Source organism: Letharia columbiana, assembly GCF_014066305.1.
Source record: "Letharia columbiana isolate WasteWater2 chromosome Unknown Sc0000047_s0, whole genome shotgun sequence".
Lineage (NCBI taxonomy): Eukaryota > Fungi > Ascomycota > Lecanoromycetes > Lecanorales > Parmeliaceae > Letharia > Letharia columbiana.
Window position 1 is genome coordinate 163987 of NW_023501091.1, and position 20397 is coordinate 184383.

The window sequence follows — 20397 nt, forward strand, 5'->3', positions numbered from 1 at the left end:
CCTTTCTTAAGCCTCATCCTTGCTTGGTGAGTTTGTTTGTTGATGTTGCAGTGTAGATGGCTACTGTACGGTGGTAGCTTTCCCTGCAGGGTATCCGTTCGGATTCACGTCTGGTGATACTGGGGTAACATCAAGAGCATCATTTTGTTTGTCAGCAGACAGAACGAGGGATATAAATTCCTTGATCTACGTGGGCATGCATCCTATCTTCTCGACATGCGCGTGAATTCTCATGTAGATCCTGCATATTAGAAAATATTACTTCTGCGAGGCCGAAGGTTGCCAGATACCCTCCAGTCTAAAGCCAATGTCTGACGTACCATTTCAGTTGATTGTCACCCTAATCCCTTTCGAATCCAACCTCGGAGACGTATTCAAAAAGTCATGCTTCAGCTCCACATCGCTAATGTCTGTCTCAAAAAGCTCCAACCTAAATCTTCCAGGCGCAAACACTGCCGCAAGCGTCAGATATAACTCACAATAAGCCAGGTTCAGCCCTGCACATTGGCGACTGCCCCTACTGAACGGAATAAGGTATTTGCGCAGTGACGGCTGCTCTAAAAAGCGTTCGGGTCTAAAGGTGCGAGGATCCGGGAACAAGGTTGGATTGTCATGGAGGAGGACAGTTGTCATGCCTACAGGCGTCATAGGAGGGACTGAGTAGCCATTGCATTGGAGCACCGTGTCGGGAAAGAGGCGTTGCATGCGATGAGACACGCCGTAACCGATGCGGAGGGCTTCCGTTATGACGGCGGTCAGGTAAGGAAGCTGTTCGAGCTGTTGCCACTGCGGTGATGGGCCGGTCTTTGACATGAGGTTTCCGAGTTCTGTTTGTAGCTTCTCTAGGACTGGGGGATTGCTGATCAGGTAAAATGAGGTGACGCCTAGAATGTGACCTGTGGTAACGGTGCCCGCAGCAATGATGGTCTGGGCTTCGTCTTGGAGGTGGCCTGTTTCCTTCTCCTGAGGCCGGACTTCATCATTTGTAAGTACATCGTAAAAAATGGTTTCTTGTCCGATGGGTTTTTCGCCTCTGGCAAGTCCTTCCTTAGCTTCGATGACTTGCTGGCGAAATCTCTGCAACATATCAGCATGGTTTTTTCAGGTGTCGGGGAAAGAAGCAGACCCGCTGGAATTCGAGAAGAGTCATCATCTGGGGCTGAACTACTTTCACGAGCCATTCTGGCATAGCCTTCATCAGCGGCATCATCCAGCCGAACTGCTTAAGGATATGACCGTTCTCAGAGACGCCCATAATGAGTTTGTGCCAGTGTGGCGAAAAGTCCGGATCATCAAGAAATCCGTACGTCTGCGCGAACGCATACTGTCCAATAACATCCCCAGTCAGACATGCATATACGTCAACCAAGTTGACGTTCCTGCCGGATCCTTGAAGGCCTTCGAACCGTGAGACTAGCTTGTCCAGGACGGATTGGATGCCAGGTTCGAGTCTGAGCAGGGTGGTTTTCGACAAATAGTGGGCAAAGATGCCTCTGCGAATGCGGTGAAGCTCATGGCTCTCTGTTGCCAAGAATCCGGTCTTCAATCCGAACATCTTCTGGCTCCAGCCATACTTCATACTCCTCTTCTGTTGGTTTGGATATATCTCATCAATCATTTCGGGATCATTGATGTGTATTTCATAAGGACTGATTCGGACGATGGGTCCTAAACCGAGTCAACAGATTTGACTTTCCTTTTCGTGGTCGATGCCTTGATCAGATGCTTACCATATTTATCATGCATCTCCCAGATCTTCCAGGTGTATCGGCCTTTCTTGACAACATCGTAGTAGAACTCGTACCAGAGACTTGCGGCAGCGAGCTTTGGCCCAGGAATCTTGGAAAGGGGATCAAAATACATGCGATAGACATACAACCCGAGGACGTAAAAGACAGAGAAGACAGACAGCAGTCTGAGCAGGGTTGATAATTCCATAATCGATAAGATTTAGGATATGTAGGAGAAAGAAGATGATCTGCTCACACGAAGATTGACGAACAGAGGTCTAGATTTTGGTATTTACGCCTTCTCCTACACCTGGCTAATAAGACTCGATTGTCTGCCATGGCAAGAGCGGGCGGCGGGAAGGGGGGCCTTTAAGTATTCCCTCGATTCTAGGCGCATGCTCGAGGGATATGCTAGACATGCAAGCGGGGCATGATCGTCGATAAGCCCCACCAAGCCAGCACATGTTGTGGAGCGGCACATACTTAAATGGGGCAAGACGTCTCGAGAAAAACTCCGTGTTTGCCTCAGCGGCTGAACAGGTTCTTGATTGTCAAAGATTTGTGGTGGTGACTCCGTTGTTAATGTGCTTCCAGGCCTAAAACTTGGATTTCGAGAGAAAGCGCCACTTTTGGTTTAGCGTGCCATGAATAATTCTGATCCAATCATCCAAGCCGATGATTCATTAAGCTGTAGGGCTGAGTAGTGTAAACCTACCTTACTTAGAATTACTCAACAAACTCTCCAATATATTACGGTCCAGTCCAAAGACCACAGCATCCGTATATCGCTGGCAGATATCCCTCGTCCCAAGCCATGTTAAATGGCAAGAGGCTGTCCATCTCCCGACACAAAATTGTACGAAGGTCCCCTCTGTGAGGAGCATATGTGTCATTCTTCCCTGCTCCAGGCAGCAAAGTTTGCCCAATACCAATAATGATCCCATTGCACCCTCTTGCTCTAGAGGCAAAATTCCCCTTCAAATGTCAGTCACCCTTTGTAGCCGTATACTCTGTCAAATGAACCTCAACTCAATGGCTGCCAACTCAAGAAAAGTCGTCGTGTTCAGTGGTGGTTCGGCGGCGAATAGCTTGGTGGATGTCTTCAACGAAGTCATAGAGAAAAACAACTGTGCCTTGACTTATGTTATACCGATCAGTGACAACGGTGGTTCCTCCAGCGAGCTCATTCGAGTGTTTGGAGGGCCGGGCATTGGGGATGTCAGAAGTATGAAAAATATTCTCTTTTGGTCTCGATGCCCACTTCAAATTGGACATTGTATGGTTTTATAACGGTTGACTGTGCAAACTTGGAAAATATCATATAATTAGAAGCTGTGCGTGCTGTTCAATGTATCTCTGCTTATGTGCGTCTTCCCAGGCCGTCTTGTACGCCTGATTCCTCAAACTCACGTTCATATTCTCAACCTCTTCAATCATCGTCTACCCCCTTCTTCCGACTTGGCCGCATCTGAATTCCTGACGCTTCTGACCGGCACATCACACCTCTACCATTCGGTACCGACACCGCAAGCAATGCTTATCCGTTCCATCCTCTCGCATCTTCACCTCGAGATCCTCAAGCGCAACCGGCCCCCTACCTCGACTTTCAACTTCCAATCTGCGTCAATAGGAAACCTGTTCCTCACCGGTGCTCGTCTATTCTCCGGCTCCTTCGAGTCCGCAATTTACCTTCTTGCAATCATGGGTGGCGTCGACGAATCGAAAACCGCTGTGCTGCCTGCTATCATCAGCAACTTCTCGCATCACATATCCGCTGGGCTCGCAGACGGAAGCGTGATAACCGGCCAGAACGCTATCAGCCATCCCAGCGAGCCGACTGCGCTCAATAGTAATATCGACCATGCCAATCCTCTCGCAGATCTCAACGACGCCACGATCGAAGACGCAAACCTCCCAGGCTCCTTGCCAACGCTTCGCCAACCCAACATCCATTTCTCCAAGGGTTCCGAGGAGCCTCTTCCCGCCCGAATTCAGCGGCTATGGTACATCAATCCTTACGGCCAGGAGATGCGGCCTTCGCCCAACCCCAAAGTGCTTGAGGCCATCAATGTTGCAGAAGGCTTGATCTACAGCATCGGCAGTCTCTACACTTCCATCGTCCCATCGCTCATATTGCAGGGTGTGGGCGCGGCGATTGCTCGTTCCGGCGGTCCGCGCTTCAAGATCCTGATTCTGAACGGTAGCCTCGACCGCGAGACGGGTGGCTTCTCTGCCTCGGACTTCATTGCTGCAATCGCTAGAGCTGGCGAAGAGAGTCGTGGGATCACCTTCAATCAGGGTGAGGATGTGGAAAAGGAAATCTGGGCGAGGTATGTGACGCATTTGATCCATCTTGAAGGCGAAGGCGTGCCTCGAGTCGACAAGGAGGAGTTGGGAAAGTGGGGTGTGGAATGTGTAAGGCTGTACGGCAGGAAGGCGGAGGATGGAACTGCGAGGTATGATGGAAGAGCGGTATGTATATCTTTTAGGTAACTTCTTCTCTGTTCGGATCACTCCTCCGGTTGCAGGACATGTTCCGGGAGCAACAGGCTTTTGATACACCTTTGTCCGAGCTGTCTCATTGCTCGGACTCCTGCCTCGAAGAAGAAATACTGACTCTGAAATCAGCTGGGGCAGGCGCTGGGGGCAATATTGGGAAGGAGGGAGAAAGGGGAGAAGAGCAGGAGGAATACACTCGAAGGGTGAGAAGGAACGTAGAGAAGAGGGGATTGGTAGACAATGTTCTTCGCATGCAACACGGTTGTTGTAAAAAGAATATTCTACAACCTATGCTGTAGCTCTGAAGGAAACAATTTCAAGCGCATAATGCTTCCTAGCCACCTGGTGGCCTCCTAAGGGTATCTCTCATAGCAATGACTCGCTACGCTACCGTAAAAACGCCAGTGTAGATGCAAGAATGTTCTTTTGCGTCTTCGACGCTCCAGTCCTCAGGTATAGTCCCCATCAACAGCCTTTCCTTTTCCCTTGTTGATCCTACTCTTTGTCTTAAGCTTCATCGCAAGCGGGATTACATTGTGGTTCTCTTTGCCGTGATTACTTGGTCTCATGACCTTCTTCCGGCACACTGGACACTTGGGGATGCCTTTTCCGGGTTCGGCACCCTGATTTTCACCAGCTATCAGGGCTTCCATGAGACATGCATGGCAGAACAGGTGACCTTGAAGAAGACAGAATTAGTGTTCATACGGGAGACTGCCCTGAGGAATGACGTACCGCAGTGGGTAGCTGTCAGGTCTTTCATGTTCTCCATGCAGATAATACACTGTAATGTGGACAATCTCACGGGCTTGTTGGCCTGTTCTTTCTGTGCCTTGATGGTAGCCATGCGTTGCTGCTCAAGAACTTTGAAGAGGCCTGTGTCATCGTCTAGGTCCTGTGAAAGGATTAGCCCCTCTCCTTTTAGACAAATTTTACGTTTAAATGCAAGTTGTAGAGGGGAAATAGCAAGACGAGAGGTCAAAGCCTCATTTGTGCACCCGGAAAATGGTTCTTGCAACTCCTGTTTGTACCTACTCTAAGATCGACCTCCTCGATTGTATGTGCCGCATTGCTTGACTGGGAAGCCTCGGTCTTCCTCCTCTTGGCGGGATTCGATGGGACCGAAGACGTGTTTCTGGACATTCGTGAAGGCGGTTGCCGACGTTGAGAGTTCGCTGGCGGCATGTTTGGTGGAGTTGAATCAGCGGTGAGGTCGACAAAGTCACTGAGATCCTCGGTATCGGGCCAAGGCGTGTCTTCTCGATCGGAGCTGGAAATGGCGGATGACGAGGACCAGAAATCCTCAGAAACGAAGCTAGTGGGACGCGGAGGTGCTCTGGAGGGAGTCGCGCGGCGAGGTGGCGGAAGAGCTGGTCGACCGGAAGAGTTGGACGCTTCACCGAGTGGGCTCTAAAAAGATTTTCGAGTCAGTTTTCTCCTTCCAGGCCGTATTCTGAGCAATGAGGCAGCTTGAAAGGATAGTAAGAATCACTTGCTCCCAGACCATGTCTTGGAACCTGCAGAACAGTCTGGTACAGTAACACCTTGGTCTGAAAATATACGTACCGCTTGAAGAGGAAAGTTGGGCAGGTCAAGGTGTGAACGACTTCGATTGACGGTGGTGGACAGAGGATGTCGAGAGGATGAAGATGAAGATTTGGTAGAAGCGGTGGTGTTATGGCCCCGCTGTTGCTGATGGGACTGAGAATTTGGCCAATTTATGTGGTTGAGAGGCTGCGAACGTAGGGAGTTGAAGTTTGGAAGTGGCAAGTGTTCAACGCGATGTCTCGGCTCACTGCCCCATGATTGGCCGAACATGTCGTTCATGTCGTGGTTTGAAAAGACATCTTCTCGGAGTGTAGGAGACCAGACATCCTCATGGTTTGAATCATCTGAATCCTCCATTGGGCGAAAGCAATCACTCTTGCTGCAAGCGAACACTCTTGGATTTAGCAAATGGTCATGCCACTTTCTCGGCAAGGTGGTCCTGCTGAAGGCGATATGTGTATGGACTGTAGCAGTGGTAATGGAGGCTTGCGAACAGCTTTGTGAGCCTAATGCTTGCCCAAACCATACAATCGCCTCCCAGAGAGCTGTGACACGGTAAGACGGTGTGAGGGGCACCATTCACCAGACTGTTCTCTGATCTGGGCGGAATGAAGCCGCATGCACGGAAAGTCGGCGAAAATGTGACGCTAAATTGATCAAATATCATGTCCATATCGCAACACATTTCGATTGACGTGATGGCAATTGCACATACGAGATGACTGTCAATAATGCTTTGCTCCTTGTGTACCAGGCAAAATGGTCTACTTCGGGCACACTTAGTCCATGGCTTCCGTGCTCACATCCCACATCCAGCAGTCTTTGCCTTCAAATGCAATCCGCCTCGGAGGCGACAGTATGCCATCGAGGTCGGATCAGGTATATCCCTTGAGAAAGGGGACCGCAACAGCCTATCTCGTGAGTGCTACGTCCAATGTATCTTCGGATTGGTCAGGCTGACATTGATTCGTAGTGAATGCGACGCCACGATTTAACGAGATAGGGGTTCAGCAGCTTAGCAGTCATGTCCATCCTCAGATTTTCTCTGGCCCGCCAACGACGCCCCCACAGCATCTGATAGATCTCAGTAAGGACCATCTTAGCAGGCACCAACTGTTGGGCAAGAACCAAGAAAATGCGCCTCCAATCGCCTTTGATCTACCTGCCCTCCACGGCTCCACGTTGGACGAGCATTTTCACAAGCTGGGCAGAGACGCCTCCGAGCCATATTACAGTCAAGCGTTGGACTACGCACGTGCAGACCTTCCTAGAGCTCCGAGGACGTGGGTCAAGCAAAGTGGATGGACAAAGTACAATGAAGATGGCTCACATGTAGTAGTGGAAGCACCGCAGGAGGAAATGCTGACCTTTGATACTGAAGTCATGTGGAAGGAAAGCTCGTTTGCCGTAATGGCCTGCGCTTCTAGCAAGACGGCATGGTACGCATGGCTCTCTCCTTGGCTCATGGGGGAGTCTGAGTCGGATCGGCATCTGATACCGCTGGGCAATCCGGACCAGGCACGTATCATCATTGGACACAACATTGGCTATGACCGGGCACGAATAGCTGAAGAATATGACGTGCGACAATCGAAGAACTTCTTTTTGGATACCATGTCCTTACATGTAGCAGTCAACGGGATGTGCTCTAGGCAGAGGCCGACTTGGATGAAACACAAGAAGAATAGGGATATGCGAGCCAAAATCGCCAGCGAAAGCAATTCTGTCGAGCTATCGAGTTTGCTGGAAAACAACATCCTAAGCGAAGAAGAGGAAGAACTGTGGGTCGGTAGGAGCTCTATCAATTCGTTGCGGGATGTTGCTAAATTCCATTGCAATGTAACCATTGATAAAGCGCAGCGCGACCAGTTTGGAGAACTTGATCGAGCTGGTGTTCGAGAGAAGCTTGATGAGCTATTGGACTATTGCGCAGCTGATGTCGCAATTACCCATCGCGTCTACAAGAAAGTGTTTCCCGGGTTTCTGGAAGTCTGTCCACATCCCGTTAGCTTTGGTGCTCTGCGCCATCTATCATCTGTCATCCTACCAGTCGATAAGTCGTGGGACACTTACCTGGATCGGTCAGAAGAGACCTACATCCGACTATCGAAGGCAGTGGAGCAGCGACTCAGTGATCTCGCGGATCGTGCGCTGGATTTGAAAGGCGATCCAGGTAACTACAGCAAAGATGACTGGCTTGGGCAGCTAGATTGGTCAGGTCAAGAGATCAGGATGGTCAAAGGAAAGAAGAAAGGGGACCCACCGAGACCAGCAGCGCGGCAAAAGATGCCTGGCATGCCGAAGTGGTACAAAGATCTATTCGCAACGAATGAGGCAAACCTCGCTCTGACAGTCAGAACACGTATCGCACCATTACTGCTTCGCCTGTCATGGGATGGACATCCCCTCGTTTGGTCGGATAAATATGGGTGGACGTTTAAGGTGCCTGTTGCGTCAGCCGACAAGTATACTGATAAACCAGTGGTCGATTGCAACATGATTGACGAGAAGAACTTGGACATCCGAGACGACAGGAAGCATCGATACTTCAAATTGCCCCACAAAGACGGGCCGCAAGCACGGTGTGCGAGTCCGTTGGCCAAAGGCTATCTGCAATACTTCGAAAGCGGAGTTCTTTCTTCGGAGTTTTCTTACGCAAAGGAAGCTTTGGAAATGAATGCGTCTTGTTCGTACTGGATCAGCGCAAGGGACCGCATTCGGTCACAGATGGTGGTCTACGAGAAAGATACTGTGGGCATACACCAGGCAAATGCATCAGAAGATCTTGGCTTCATTCTTCCGCAGGTCATTCCAATGGGAACAATCACTCGCAGGGCCGTAGAGAATACCTGGCTGACAGCAAGCAACGCTAAACGGAATAGAGTTGGTTCGGAGCTAAAGTCGATGATCAGAGCTCCTCCAGGATACTGTTTTGTCGGTGCCGATGTCGACTCTCAGGAGCTGTGGATCGCAAGTCTTGTGGGAGATGCGCAGTTTCGCCTTCACGGAGGCAATGCAATTGGCTTCATGACCCTCGAGGGTACTAAAGCAGCAGGTACCGACCTGCATTCAAAGACAGCAAAGATTTTGGGGATTTCCCGGAACGATGCTAAGGTCTTCAACTACGGCCGTATATATGGAGCAGGCCTCAAATTCGCTTCGACGCTACTTCGCCAATTCAACCCCAACCTTTCAGAAAAGGAAACCCAAGAGATCGCCACAAGGCTCTACAAAGAGACGAAGGGTACCAAGACCTCCCGGAAATTGCTCAACGAACGCTCGTTCTGGCGCGGGGGAACGGAGTCCTTCGTTTTCAATCGGCTTGAAGAATTCGCAGAGCAAGAGCGACCCCGAACGCCAGTTCTCGGTGCTGGCATTACCGAAGCTCTAATGCGCCGCTACATCAATAAAGGCGGCTTCATGACCTCCAGGATCAATTGGGCCATTCAATCTTCAGGGGTAGACTACCTTCATCTCCTGATCATCTCAATGGACTACCTCATTCGCCGTTTTAACATCGATGCACGCCTCGCAATCACTGTCCATGATGAGATCAGATACCTGGTCAAAGAAGAGGACAAGTATCGTGGCGCAATGGCTCTCCAGGTCGCGAATGTGTGGACGCGCGCCATGTTCTCCCAACAAATGGGCATCAACGACTTACCCCAGTCTTGCGCCTATTTCAGCGCTGTTGACATTGATCATGTCCTGAGAAAGGAGGTAGACATGGACTGTGTCACCCCGAGCCATCCCGAGAAGATTCCGCACGGAGAGAGCGTCAGCATCAATCAGCTACTCGACAAAGGATCGGCCGCCTACCTTGACCCAGCCGTTGTACCGAAGAAGCCAATCGATCTAGACCAGCACCCCTACACACGCCGTCCATCCGTCATGGCCGAGCTACGTGAACGTACAGATGTCGACTACTTGAAGGCGCAGATCTCCACCGATGCCAAGGAGCTCAGTGAACTCATCAAGGATATCTCGAAACGCTCCTCTAAAAATACGACGGCTTCTCCATACACGGGAAAGCCATTCGCAGGGAGTAGCAGCACAAGAAGTAAAACCTCTGCGTCCATTTACGCGCAGCCGCAGGAACCAAGACTCGTTGATGCACCCTATAGCTACGAGGGCGTTACACGATTCTGGGAGCCGGCGAGTACCAAGGGAGGGCAACATGGGAAGCCGTGGATCCGGACGCAGCTGACAGGAAAGCCGATTTTGAACGATAGGCCGTGATAGATATGTGCATGTGCTACTAGCGAGGCGTTATGGATAGTGCATGTGTGATATTGGGACATGTATATAGTCATGACATGTGGCGTTGCATGGAAGGATCAAAAGATATAGACATTGGTATGTACTTGTACAAGTGATGAGGCAACGGCGTTGCAGAGCAACATTCAGGTGCAGTGTACAAACAGACGGCGCGCACGTCCTTCAATGATGCATGTATATTCTATCATTTCATCAAATGCTTTGCGTTGAACTTGCCAACATCATACCTAGCCCAACATCAGATCACGAGCCGACGTTCCCAAATGAAATTGCTAAGCATTCGGATCGGAATGAGACTCTCTCTCTCTCGCCACTCAAGGGGATATGATGCATAATTCCTTCACTGGAATTTCCGTAAGGTGTGCTCACATCATCAATGCCCCAGCGTCAATTATTAAACCCAGAGAGTTGACGCAGGGAATCAGCCTGAGCTTCTCGCTATTTTCGAATGTGTTGGTGGGCGACTGCAGGCTGTTGTTTACTCGTTTTGGGTGAAAGGACCAGTGTGTGCACTCTTCCGTGCATGACGATTGCTGCACTGCGGAACGGGTCGATTTGAGGGAGGAGGGATCCAAATTCTAGCTTTTACCGCTCTGAGAAGCATATGACCTGATTGACGTTTCGAGCCGGCAATTCGTGCTATCTATGGTAAGTACGCCATGGTTTAATACTCTTGAGTGAACTCGCTACGTGAAAGCTACAGATAGTATGAACAAGCACTTTGCAAAGACAGTATGTAACGCCATGTACAACATGCACAGCCCCTTCTTGTCCCAACTCATCCACTCATCTAAGATTACTTCAAACATAAGCAGCCCACCCAGCAAACAAAACTGCCAAATTCTTCTCATCCGTTGCCTGCTGTATCAATTCGTTGACCGTAGCAGTCACGCTCAAACTCTTACTCAACTTCTTCGCCACGACTGTCAAAGCTCTATCCGCTTCTCCGGGCTCGTTGTCTTTCTTCCCTCCCACTCCCTCATTACCGGGCAGCGCCGGATTTTCAGTCTGCGCATCTTGCATTTTCTTCAGACGCAGCGGGGACAGCGACCATTGGTAGAGTGGATCGTAACGCAAGACGTCCAGTATGGTCATGATGCTGTATGATTCGTTCCTCAGAGCTTCGAGAGTGAATTCGCAACAGCGCCGGAACACGCCTTCGGTTTTGGTAATACCCATACCATCGACCAGATCGCGGGTCAAACGGAACGGTACGACTTCGGGGACGTGCAGGACGCGGCCTTGTTCGAAAGCGATACCGAGGTCGATGTGCACCACTTCGCCAGTTTCGTTGTCGAGTAAGATGTTCTGGCCATGTCTGTCGCCCAGGCCGAGTACGTGGCCGAGAATAGAGCTGGCCGCCACGGAGCGCGTATATGCGAGCCGTTTTTCGAACCAGACGTCTGGGTTTTCGAAACGTTCCATGAAGAAGTAGCGCAGGACGGGGTGGAAATGCTCACAGACATTGCGGTAAATCTTGATGCGTTGGTCGACAGATTTTGTCTGCACGTCGGCGATGAACTTGCGGCAGTTGTTGGGCTTGAGGTCTTTGGGGAAGTGGCGCTGGTGTGCGGGCAAGAGGTAGTCGTGCAGTGGGATAGTGTTAGGAACGAACTCGATAATGCCCGCCGTGGCTGTCAAAGGGAGGACTTTGTAGGTACGAATGCCGAGGTTACGTTGGCGTGTGGCTCTTTGGGATTTCAGGAGGCTGCTGACTTGATCGAAGACTTGCTCCATTATGGAGTCTTGTCGAAGATCATCAGTGCCGCCCTTGAACTTCGAAGTGTTAGCTTGCTTCCTTTCTCCACAGTCATAATGACTTACTAATTGTTTGTACTTTAAACCGTCCGTGCCAATGGCGGTGATAATCTTCGGCATACTGATCCCTGAAGCTACGGTAAATTGGGGCTCGAATCTTGCAATTACCGGAACGTCTCTGTAGTCACAGTCCGGCCGAAGCTCGATTTTCATGGTTGGCGGAGGCACTCTCGACTTCTGTATGTCTTGTTCGATCCTCTGTCCAGTAGCGAACCTGCGTAGAGGCACTTTAGATCCCTGTTTGATCGCCGGATCGTCTAGGCGTTCGATAGCAAACTTTACAAAGACAAGGTTGGTGTTGTGCAGAGCAACCCAGGTACTATTCTGTATCTTGCTTGCTTTGAGTTCCTGCACAATATTACTTGCAGCCGCGTGTCTCTTCACAGCGGCGTCATCCTTGCCTTTGGTTTTGAAACCGGTGAAGATCTGATACATTCCATGGTACGGATGATCGAGACAAATTCTGAGCACTAATGAGGAGAGCAGCGATTGGAATTGTCCAGGCTTTTCCAATAGTCGTGAGGACCACTGGTTCATCAGAGCGGCAAATTTTCTGCTTCCGACTTGGCCTACATGCCTTGAAACCGCCTCGTTGGCTATGTCGCTCTCGTAGTTTTCGAGCCACAGAGCGGAGAATCGCAGAGCGTCATTTTCGTACTTATCGCAGGCCTTGAGACAGAGGAGGTAGTTTTCCAAGCTTTGACGGAGGAAAGTCTGTCGGCTCTCACGGAGCCGTTGGAATTCTCGATCATCTATGTCAAACCATTGTTTTGCTTTCGCACGGTAATTCTTCAAATTGTCTCGCTCCTTTGCTTGGGAGCTTGCTGACTTTATCATCTTATCGAGGTCGCCCACTTCTGCGTCTTTGCGTTCGCGAAGCTTCTGTATGCGCTGGAAGTCTTCCAATCCGTCTGCATTCTGCAATTGCTTGTCACAGAACGATGCAAACTCGTGAAATACCACGCCGGCTTCATCTCCCTCGGACTCCCCGCGAAGCTCCTTAATCGCGGGTCTGAGATATCGAGTGATGATCTCGTCTGGCTTCTCTAGCCTGGCTTCTGACATCTGATGTCCCTGAACCCTGTCAGTAATTGGAAAGTGGGTATACCGAGTCGATTCAATGCTTACTAGCTTGGCAAGAAGCTCTGGCTTGCTGACTTCTATCAATTGAACGTGCGAGTCTAACAACCCTTGAAGATCTTGCAGCACCCGAATCGAAGCTGTCATTTCACCTTGATCCCACAGCACATTTGCGCTTGCCAGTCGTACGGCAGCGCTGATATCGACACCGACTTCTTTGCACGGCTTGACTAGCTCGGTGAGGTATGTCACAGTTGATAAGGCGTTCTGAATAGCGCCATGAGCCCGGCTCATGTGAGAAGATGCAAGGAGTAGATGGCTCTCGAGGGAACGAGCGTCTCGCGGATAGGTTTTCAGCAGCTCTTGTAGTTTGGGCTTCTTACTCAGTGAACTGAACAGAGTTTCGCGGCACGAGATGATTGCCTTGACATGTTCGTAACTGCGTCGATTTAGCATTGGGAACAGCATCATGGTATAGGATCTGAGTCTCACCTCTCAGAGTGCATCCAAAGTTCGCGGTCTTTAAAGCGCCCTAGCACTTCGTACAGCTCCTCAGACCTTTTGGATGAGAAGATCTCGTCAGCTTCTGTCACTATCGCCAGGCTGCCCAAGATGGCGTGTGAAGAGGATTTTGCACCCTCGCCCACCATGAGCTGATTCATGGAGTCCGTGAACCCAGTATTTAGGGAAGTCTGCAGACTCAGAGAGTCTACGGCGTTGTTAATGCCTTGAAAGACTCGGAATATTGTGCTTGCGCTGCTACTGTGTGATGCCGGTACTGATATATCCCACTGTTCGAGCTTTCGAGCAGTACGGAGCACAGAATCTATAGCGTTTGGCCCAGTGGTGGTCATTTTGCTAAGTACTGACTGAGACAGTCCATTGAGATCGAGACTATCAAGAGCCCTTACCATACTCTCTTCGTCGATGTGGTCCTCTCCACCTGAATGACGAATTTGGCCATCGTAATGAGCACCCCGAAACGACAGACTTTTGAAGCCTGCATGCTCGTACTCAAGTCGTGCCATCATAGAAGACAGACTTGACGGCTGTTGTACTCCATAAAATGCGTCTTGCTCATCAATATTCTGAAAGATATCCAAGAGGAGTTCCGTTGGCTCTTGTACATTGATGGCAGATGACCGCCTCCTAGATGATTTTGCGGCTATAGAGAAGTCGATTTCCAAAAATAGGAGCGCTGTCTTATACATGGAGCATTTGAGAGCCACGGCAGCTGCTTGTTGGTAGTCAAGATCAAGCCATTGAGCCCGATCAGCTTCCGTTGTTTCGTGGGGTAACGGCTGCGTTCTCAAGTACAGGATTGCCTTGAGGAGGACTCTTGTTCGATAAACGAGAGTCCCATCAGTCTCGTTGCTAATGCACATTTGAAACAAGTGTCGACATGCCTGTGACATGACACGCTTCGTGGTCTCAAGACCATCAGCCTCTCTGAGCAGCACCAAATGCAGGATGTACGGGAAGGCATCTTCTGCAAGATCCTTGAGACATTGGATGATTTGAGTGAGCTCTGACAAGAACGGATCATCGGTAGCCGAAAATGCAAGGGCTATACCAAGTTTCTGAATCCATTCTGAGCCTTCCTGGTGCTCCTTCAACGCTATGCTGTCTTGCAAGTCTGACCCTTCTCTATTTCGGAGGTCTATCGTCGGCAAACGGTACTGTTTCCAAAGCAGGCTTCGTATCCAAGAGTGCGGAAGAAATCGCTCACAGTCTAGATAGTCGTCTGTATTGCATGTCCCGGTGACAATTGATCGCAAGGCCGTTTCAGCCATTCCCGCTTTTGTACTCTGCTCGCGCATCAAAACATCGCACAAAAGCCGTAGAACATTGGATCTGGAGCATGAAGACGGTGACATTGCCTGTATCGAGTTTAATCTCGATTCGGGCCCAAGTTTCGTTTCGAAAGCTAGCTCCCAATCAATTAGACCTTTACTGGCATACGCACGTCCGAGAACTCGTCCAGCCCATAGGAGATAATTTGGCGAGGAGATAGCTCGTTGACAAGTTTTCCACACCACTGACGCATATCGCGCCGCTTGCTCATCTGACCCTAGGATGTCGTCGCGGAAGTCTGAGGGTACCTCAAAAGGCGTGCACAGGAATTTGAGTATCGCATCTTGGCTGGATTGATCCAGTAGGTTTCTTCCAGAGCGCTGATCCTCGAGTAGCTCCAGAAGAAGTTCGCTTTCGTGAGTACCGAGTCTTGCGTTACCGCCATTCTGAATATTGCTGGAGGTTTTGACTATTTTTCTGAAGCATTTTGCCGACTCTTCGGTCAGATGCGGTGACGAGTATCTCTCCAGGAAGTCGACAAAGCTGGCATGAAAAGCTTGTGCTCTCGACATGGTTGCCTTAAATTGGCTTTCTTGTGTCGTACTGTCTTGTGTAGATTCGAAGAACGCTTTCATTGAGGTGAGTGTGGAGACGGCGTGACCAGTGAGGAAAGAAGGGACCTCTTTTAGGTAAGAAGCTCCACAATCGAGTAGGTATTGGACAATTGCAATGGCGTCCTCTGAGCACTGTGCGTCCGTAAGGAATGGTCTCAAGGAGTGAAGTGTCATCTCCAGTGGATAGCCTTCTAAAGCAGTAGTCCCAGCCATGCATATCATTATTCTGATTCTCCGCAAGACCACGCATGCACTGAGAGAGCCCAACTCTGGATGTATTGTGTTCAACAGCTCTCGAAATACGTAGACGTACAGCTCTGGCGACCACAATGATTCTGCGTCATAAATCGTACGACGGCAGAGACATTCGATCTCGTCGAACAAGTATCGGGCCTTGAACGTAGGTTGCTGACCTGGTGGTAGCTCTTTATTTGCGGGAACTTTCGAAACAATTTTTTGGTAAGCGGAATATGCAGTCGCAGATGCCGGACGTTTCTGAAACCCCTTTTCTATCTGTGCGTCAGGATCTATGGTGATGTAGAAAAGTCCCAGAATCTTGGCAAAATGTACGGTGATGAGTGAACTGTATCGCTCTTTTCCCAAAACGTTCCGGAGATGTGTCTCAGCTTTTGAAATCTGAGTACTGGCTGACGTAGGCATTGCAAAATCACGACCAATGCTGTAAGCCGCGGCTCTGCTGAACGATGTCTCTAAGAGCTTCTCCAAAGACACACCAAGGTCGTCAGCAAGTTGCGCTGCTTCGTCGTCTTTGCCTCGCATAACAACATGCCCCACGATTTCATCTTGTACGTCATGAAGGAGTTCTGCGAGTGTAGCGTATCCAAATACAGTGTAGGGAATGGAGCTTAGAGGTTGCGTCTCAAGCCAGGTGTAGAGGATTTGGGATACAAACAGCTTGAACAGATCTTGTAATTTGTGTAGCTTGAGACTTGTGGTTATATGATTCATACAATTCTTTGCATATCCAGCTGAATCAGGAACGGCTGTTGGCGTCTCGAATATTGCATAGACACAACGTCGCAGAAGCGTTGACCAAGAAGCTGCCAGGTGGGCGAGAACAAAAAGTCGCAATGCGATTCCTTCGATCCAGTCACGGTCTGTCGGGAGACTCTCTATGACATCTTCAAGGATGTTTTCGTGTTCTTTGAGGACAAAGAGACCGAAGATATCTGCAATCTTGTTGCCGATGTAAAATTTAACCGCTACATTCCCTTGAGCCAACACTTCAAAAAGACATGTCCTTGCCGATGCCAACGAAAGACTTCTGGCGTACTCGGGCCGGATCTTGATGACTTTTTGAAGGAGGTCGGATATGCAGATATGGACGTGGGGTGATGAGATGCCCTTCTTGAGGGCAATGCTGATGAACCATTTGTACAGCTGTGCACCTACCTCGGCAAGATCGCTGCCTTCACCATTAATCCACATTTCCGCCAAACCAGTCAGGACGTCCAAACAAACACCCATCGAAACTTCAGACCTCTCCAAGTCGTATGGGTGGATAATTATTTGTGCAAGATACTCTAAGAGCGTATTTGCATCGTCTTCGGCAATTCGTATCCCGGAATCGAGGAGTTCTCGGAGAAAGACCCTACACACAAGAAAATCTCTGGCCTGCAGAGAAGTCAGGTAATCTATGGTGGACGAGATAGCTCGAGATGCAACAGTTGATCCGGGATCTTCAGGTTCCTTCATGTTGGATAAGAAACATATCTTAGCAGCAACACACGCTCGAAATGCAGTGACATTCGTGGACGCGTCGACTTCGTAGTGAGTATTATCCAGAAGGTTATCCCTCTCCCTGTTGGTGCTTATATGAGATTCAAATTCACTGTCCAGATCCATTGCGTTTTGTTCGATATCTACAGCACTTGGACTATCAGAACGCAGAGTTTCGTGCCAGAATTTCTGATCAAACTCTTGCGACATCGCAATGGCGCCATCCATGAGTATGTCTTTCCTCAGTGCTAATTGATCGATGGGTCCAAGAATTGCATCAAATGACTCTAATAGACCTTTGATACATTCTCGATGATCGTTGTGGTGAAACATGCATTGTTTGAGGCCTATCTTCAAGTCCTGAAGAATGCCTTGGAGTTGTTTACTCTGGTGGACATCATGCAGTCTTGGGCTGGAGAGCAACGCGTATCCGATTATACTGAAGGAGGTGGTGATGCGTATGACTTCCACATTCGTGCCAGATGCAGATTCCGTAGCAGAGGAAAACTGATTTCGCAGAAGCGCTGAGCCCTCACTAATGAAGAAGTTGATCACGGAAGTGGCGAGTATCTGAAATTTCGAATATGCGAGCCTAATGTCTGATGTCTGCAACTTGGAGATGGAGACCTTTTCCTCACATTGCAGTGGGTCGTCGGCTAAAAGGATATACTTCATTAGCTTTCTGTCTCTTGAGCTTCTTAAGCTTGCTTGGGCTAGCATGCCCAGATTGAGAGCTGACTGAGAGCCCATGGAGGGTGTGGGAAGACCGAGACAAATGCATATTAGTCTCAAAGTGCAGAATGTTGAGAAATGCTGAGCGATATACAGTGTATTACGACGGTCACGCCTCTTTGCTGTACAGGTGTGAACTCAGCGTTCCTGTTACATCGCTTGGAATACATACCTGGGCTCCATCGATGGAACAACCAACGAAGAATGTTTTCAGATGCCTCAGACGCGGAGCCAAGATTCCCTCGTCCTTTCAAGACTACCAGTATTGTCCAGAGGGTAGTCGCAGACTCGTCACACTCCGCTGGGCCGTTGAGATCAACAGACTTGGTCATACCATCGACAATGTCAGCGATATCAGCGTACTGTATTAGCGCCAGATCGAGGATATGTGACATCAGTTGGCATGCTGCTCTGCACGTGCTTGTAGATGTTATGAGCCGCGCTGCAATCCGCCAAATTCGAAGCCAATAGTCCTTGAGGCTGAGTTTGCGAGCAGCAGTCTGGCTCGCCGCCCTATGATTTTTCAGTCAGCGATGACAAGGCGGATTTTGGAGAACACTACGTACGAAGTCATAGCTAACATAGCCCATGATACTATTGAGCCGTCACTTTCGGATAGCAATGGCAATAGCACGTCTAGATGACACTGCAAAGTGCCTTCATCGAATGGTAGGCTGTCACAAACGAAGACAAACATCTGCAAGCCATACAACTTCTCCGGTAACAATGACCCTTTTACATGGTGGAGAATGTCATCCAAAGGATGTTCCAATTTCTGTCTTTTGGAGTCTTGGACTTTATCTCCGTCTGACAAGTCCCCACGAACGATCACAGCATTTTCGAGTGCTACCGTTATAGCCGCGCTCATAGAAATGAGACACCAAGGAGACTCTGCTCTAAATCCGTCCAACCGTACCTGAAGAGTCCTGGTCCTCAAAGGCATTTGCCTCGATGTGGAACGGCAGGGATCCAAAAGGACAAGGTCATCCATTTGTAGTTGTCCCCTAGGTCTGCGTAAACAGTAATCATTACGCAAGACTTCAACCAGTGCCTGTAGAGTGACATTGCAATCGCCTGTCTGATCTTCGGATATCATACGGGGCAGCAGGATCTCTCCGTATGAGAGGAAGGCTAGGAGTGTATCGTTGAGAGTGGCAGCACCCTCTTTAGGCTCCCAGCATCGTCGCAGCAGTGGGATCACCCTCTTCATGGTTCGCAAGGAAAGATCGAGGTTAATGGCAACAATACGAGACATTATTGAATTGATGCATTCGAAAGCAGCTTGCTGTGTCGAGCTGGCCTTATGATATGACTGAAGAATTTCAACCAATGTTGCAAGAATCAAATCTGCTCTGTCGGAAATGGGTGCGTTTGGCACTGAAGCAAGATGTTGTAGACAAAGAACGATTTGATCATCGCTGCCCTTGAGTTGGGAATGGGTAGCGCGCTGGGAGATGTTATTGCTTGACTTACGGCCATGATCACCAATCGTGCTTGGCGTTGCCGAACGACTATGACTGTTTCGATTGGACCTTGAGCCATTGAGAAATCTGCTTCCACCCGACAAGCCAGACTCGTTTGGCTCGGAGGGTTTGTTCAAATCACGAGCCGCTTGCACGCAGAAGTCAACTACTTCGTGCCAATCATCTCCAAGAAAGTGTTCTGGATGAGCCTTGTATTCAAGCAGCGTCGCAAGGGCTCTAAAGTAATCGGGGACCAAAGGCTCACAGTAGCCACCATCGGCGGTTTGTAGTGTTTGAATGATATGTTCCACAAGAGCCTTGACTGTTTTGTAACGCAACTTTCTTAGGCCAACCTCGACAACGGTTCGGACCAAGGCTGCACAAGCGGATAATCGACCTTCAATTTTAGTCTTTGTAGACTTGGCAGCTCTGGCATAGTTGGATTTTTCAATCTTGGCGGCTCGGAAGACAGACTCTAAGACTGCGTGATAAGAATCATCTTTGGCATCCACCCTGTATTGGCATGTCAAAACCCAATTTCTCACTATGGTGGATGAGGCTCTACGTACAAGTCCACATTCTCACGATTCGAGTTGATGATTCTTCTCAAATCTATTTCTGATCTTAGGGACATCGGGGCTGCGTGGGAGACAACATACCGATAAGAGCGACGCTTCGCTCATCCACTCTCTCAGAACGCAAGTTTTCTTGTTCTGTTCAGCTTGTGATGACGAACTCTTTCCAAGGTTGAATATCAACTCACCAATGGCTCCATTAAAACCGGGCTCGTCCTTAAGCCTCTTGACGCCTTTAACCCGCGCCATCATGCAAAGTGCAAACAGAACGTAGGGAAAGTGTCGAGGCAGACGTTGGAGTCAGCATGTTTATAAACTCGGTGACTAGGAATTGATGCGTCATGCATGCAGCTCGATTCAACACACTCTTTGATCATATATTCAAGTAATTACATACACTACTACATAGTGGCCCATACCAAATGATTGTGTTGTAAGAATTGGAAAGCGAGGAAAGAGCATCTTCAAACTTTTGTCGGCAGAGTTTCCCTTTTAGCGTATGCAGAATTCTTTGGAATTCTTGGCA

The 20397-nt window shown here is 49.4% G+C and overlaps 5 protein-coding genes across 5 annotated transcripts; 2 read left to right on the forward strand and 3 right to left on the reverse strand.

The window, feature by feature from the left end:
• Window positions 1-324: 324 nt before the first annotated feature.
• HO173_010260 (uncharacterized protein) lies at window positions 325-1938 on the reverse strand (the record flags this gene model as incomplete). The annotated part of the gene is made up of 3 exons (XM_037312146.1): window positions 325-1077; window positions 1127-1668; window positions 1731-1938. 3 exons carry the CDS (start codon window positions 1936-1938, stop codon window positions 325-327), a joined length of 1503 nt encoding a protein of 500 aa, XP_037160940.1.
• An 824-nt stretch (window positions 1939-2762) lies between these two features.
• On the forward strand, window positions 2763-4436 carry HO173_010261 (uncharacterized protein; the record flags this gene model as incomplete). Its single annotated transcript, XM_037312147.1, has 3 exons — window positions 2763-2955; window positions 3109-4202; window positions 4359-4436. 3 exons carry the CDS (start codon window positions 2763-2765, stop codon window positions 4434-4436), a joined length of 1365 nt encoding a protein of 454 aa, XP_037160941.1.
• Window positions 4437-4678: 242 nt separating this feature from the next.
• Window positions 4679-6134, reverse strand: HO173_010262 (uncharacterized protein; the record flags this gene model as incomplete). Its single annotated transcript, XM_037312148.1, has 4 exons — window positions 4679-4908; window positions 4965-5124; window positions 5265-5639; window positions 5796-6134. The coding sequence occupies 4 exons, from the start codon at window positions 6132-6134 to the stop codon at window positions 4679-4681; spliced, it is 1104 nt and encodes a 367-aa protein (XP_037160942.1).
• A 374-nt stretch (window positions 6135-6508) lies between these two features.
• On the forward strand, window positions 6509-10016 carry HO173_010263 (uncharacterized protein; the record flags this gene model as incomplete). Its single annotated transcript, XM_037312149.1, has 2 exons — window positions 6509-6695; window positions 6751-10016. The coding sequence occupies 2 exons, from the start codon at window positions 6509-6511 to the stop codon at window positions 10014-10016; spliced, it is 3453 nt and encodes a 1150-aa protein (XP_037160943.1).
• Window positions 10017-10856: 840 nt separating this feature from the next.
• On the reverse strand, window positions 10857-20123 carry HO173_010264 (uncharacterized protein; the record flags this gene model as incomplete). The annotated part of the gene is made up of 9 exons (XM_037312150.1): window positions 10857-11831; window positions 11880-12947; window positions 13002-13392; window positions 13446-17955; window positions 18006-18346; window positions 18400-19809; window positions 19866-19908; window positions 19956-20003; window positions 20060-20123. 9 exons carry the CDS (start codon window positions 20121-20123, stop codon window positions 10857-10859), a joined length of 8850 nt encoding a protein of 2949 aa, XP_037160944.1.
• Window positions 20124-20397: the final 274 nt, after the last annotated feature.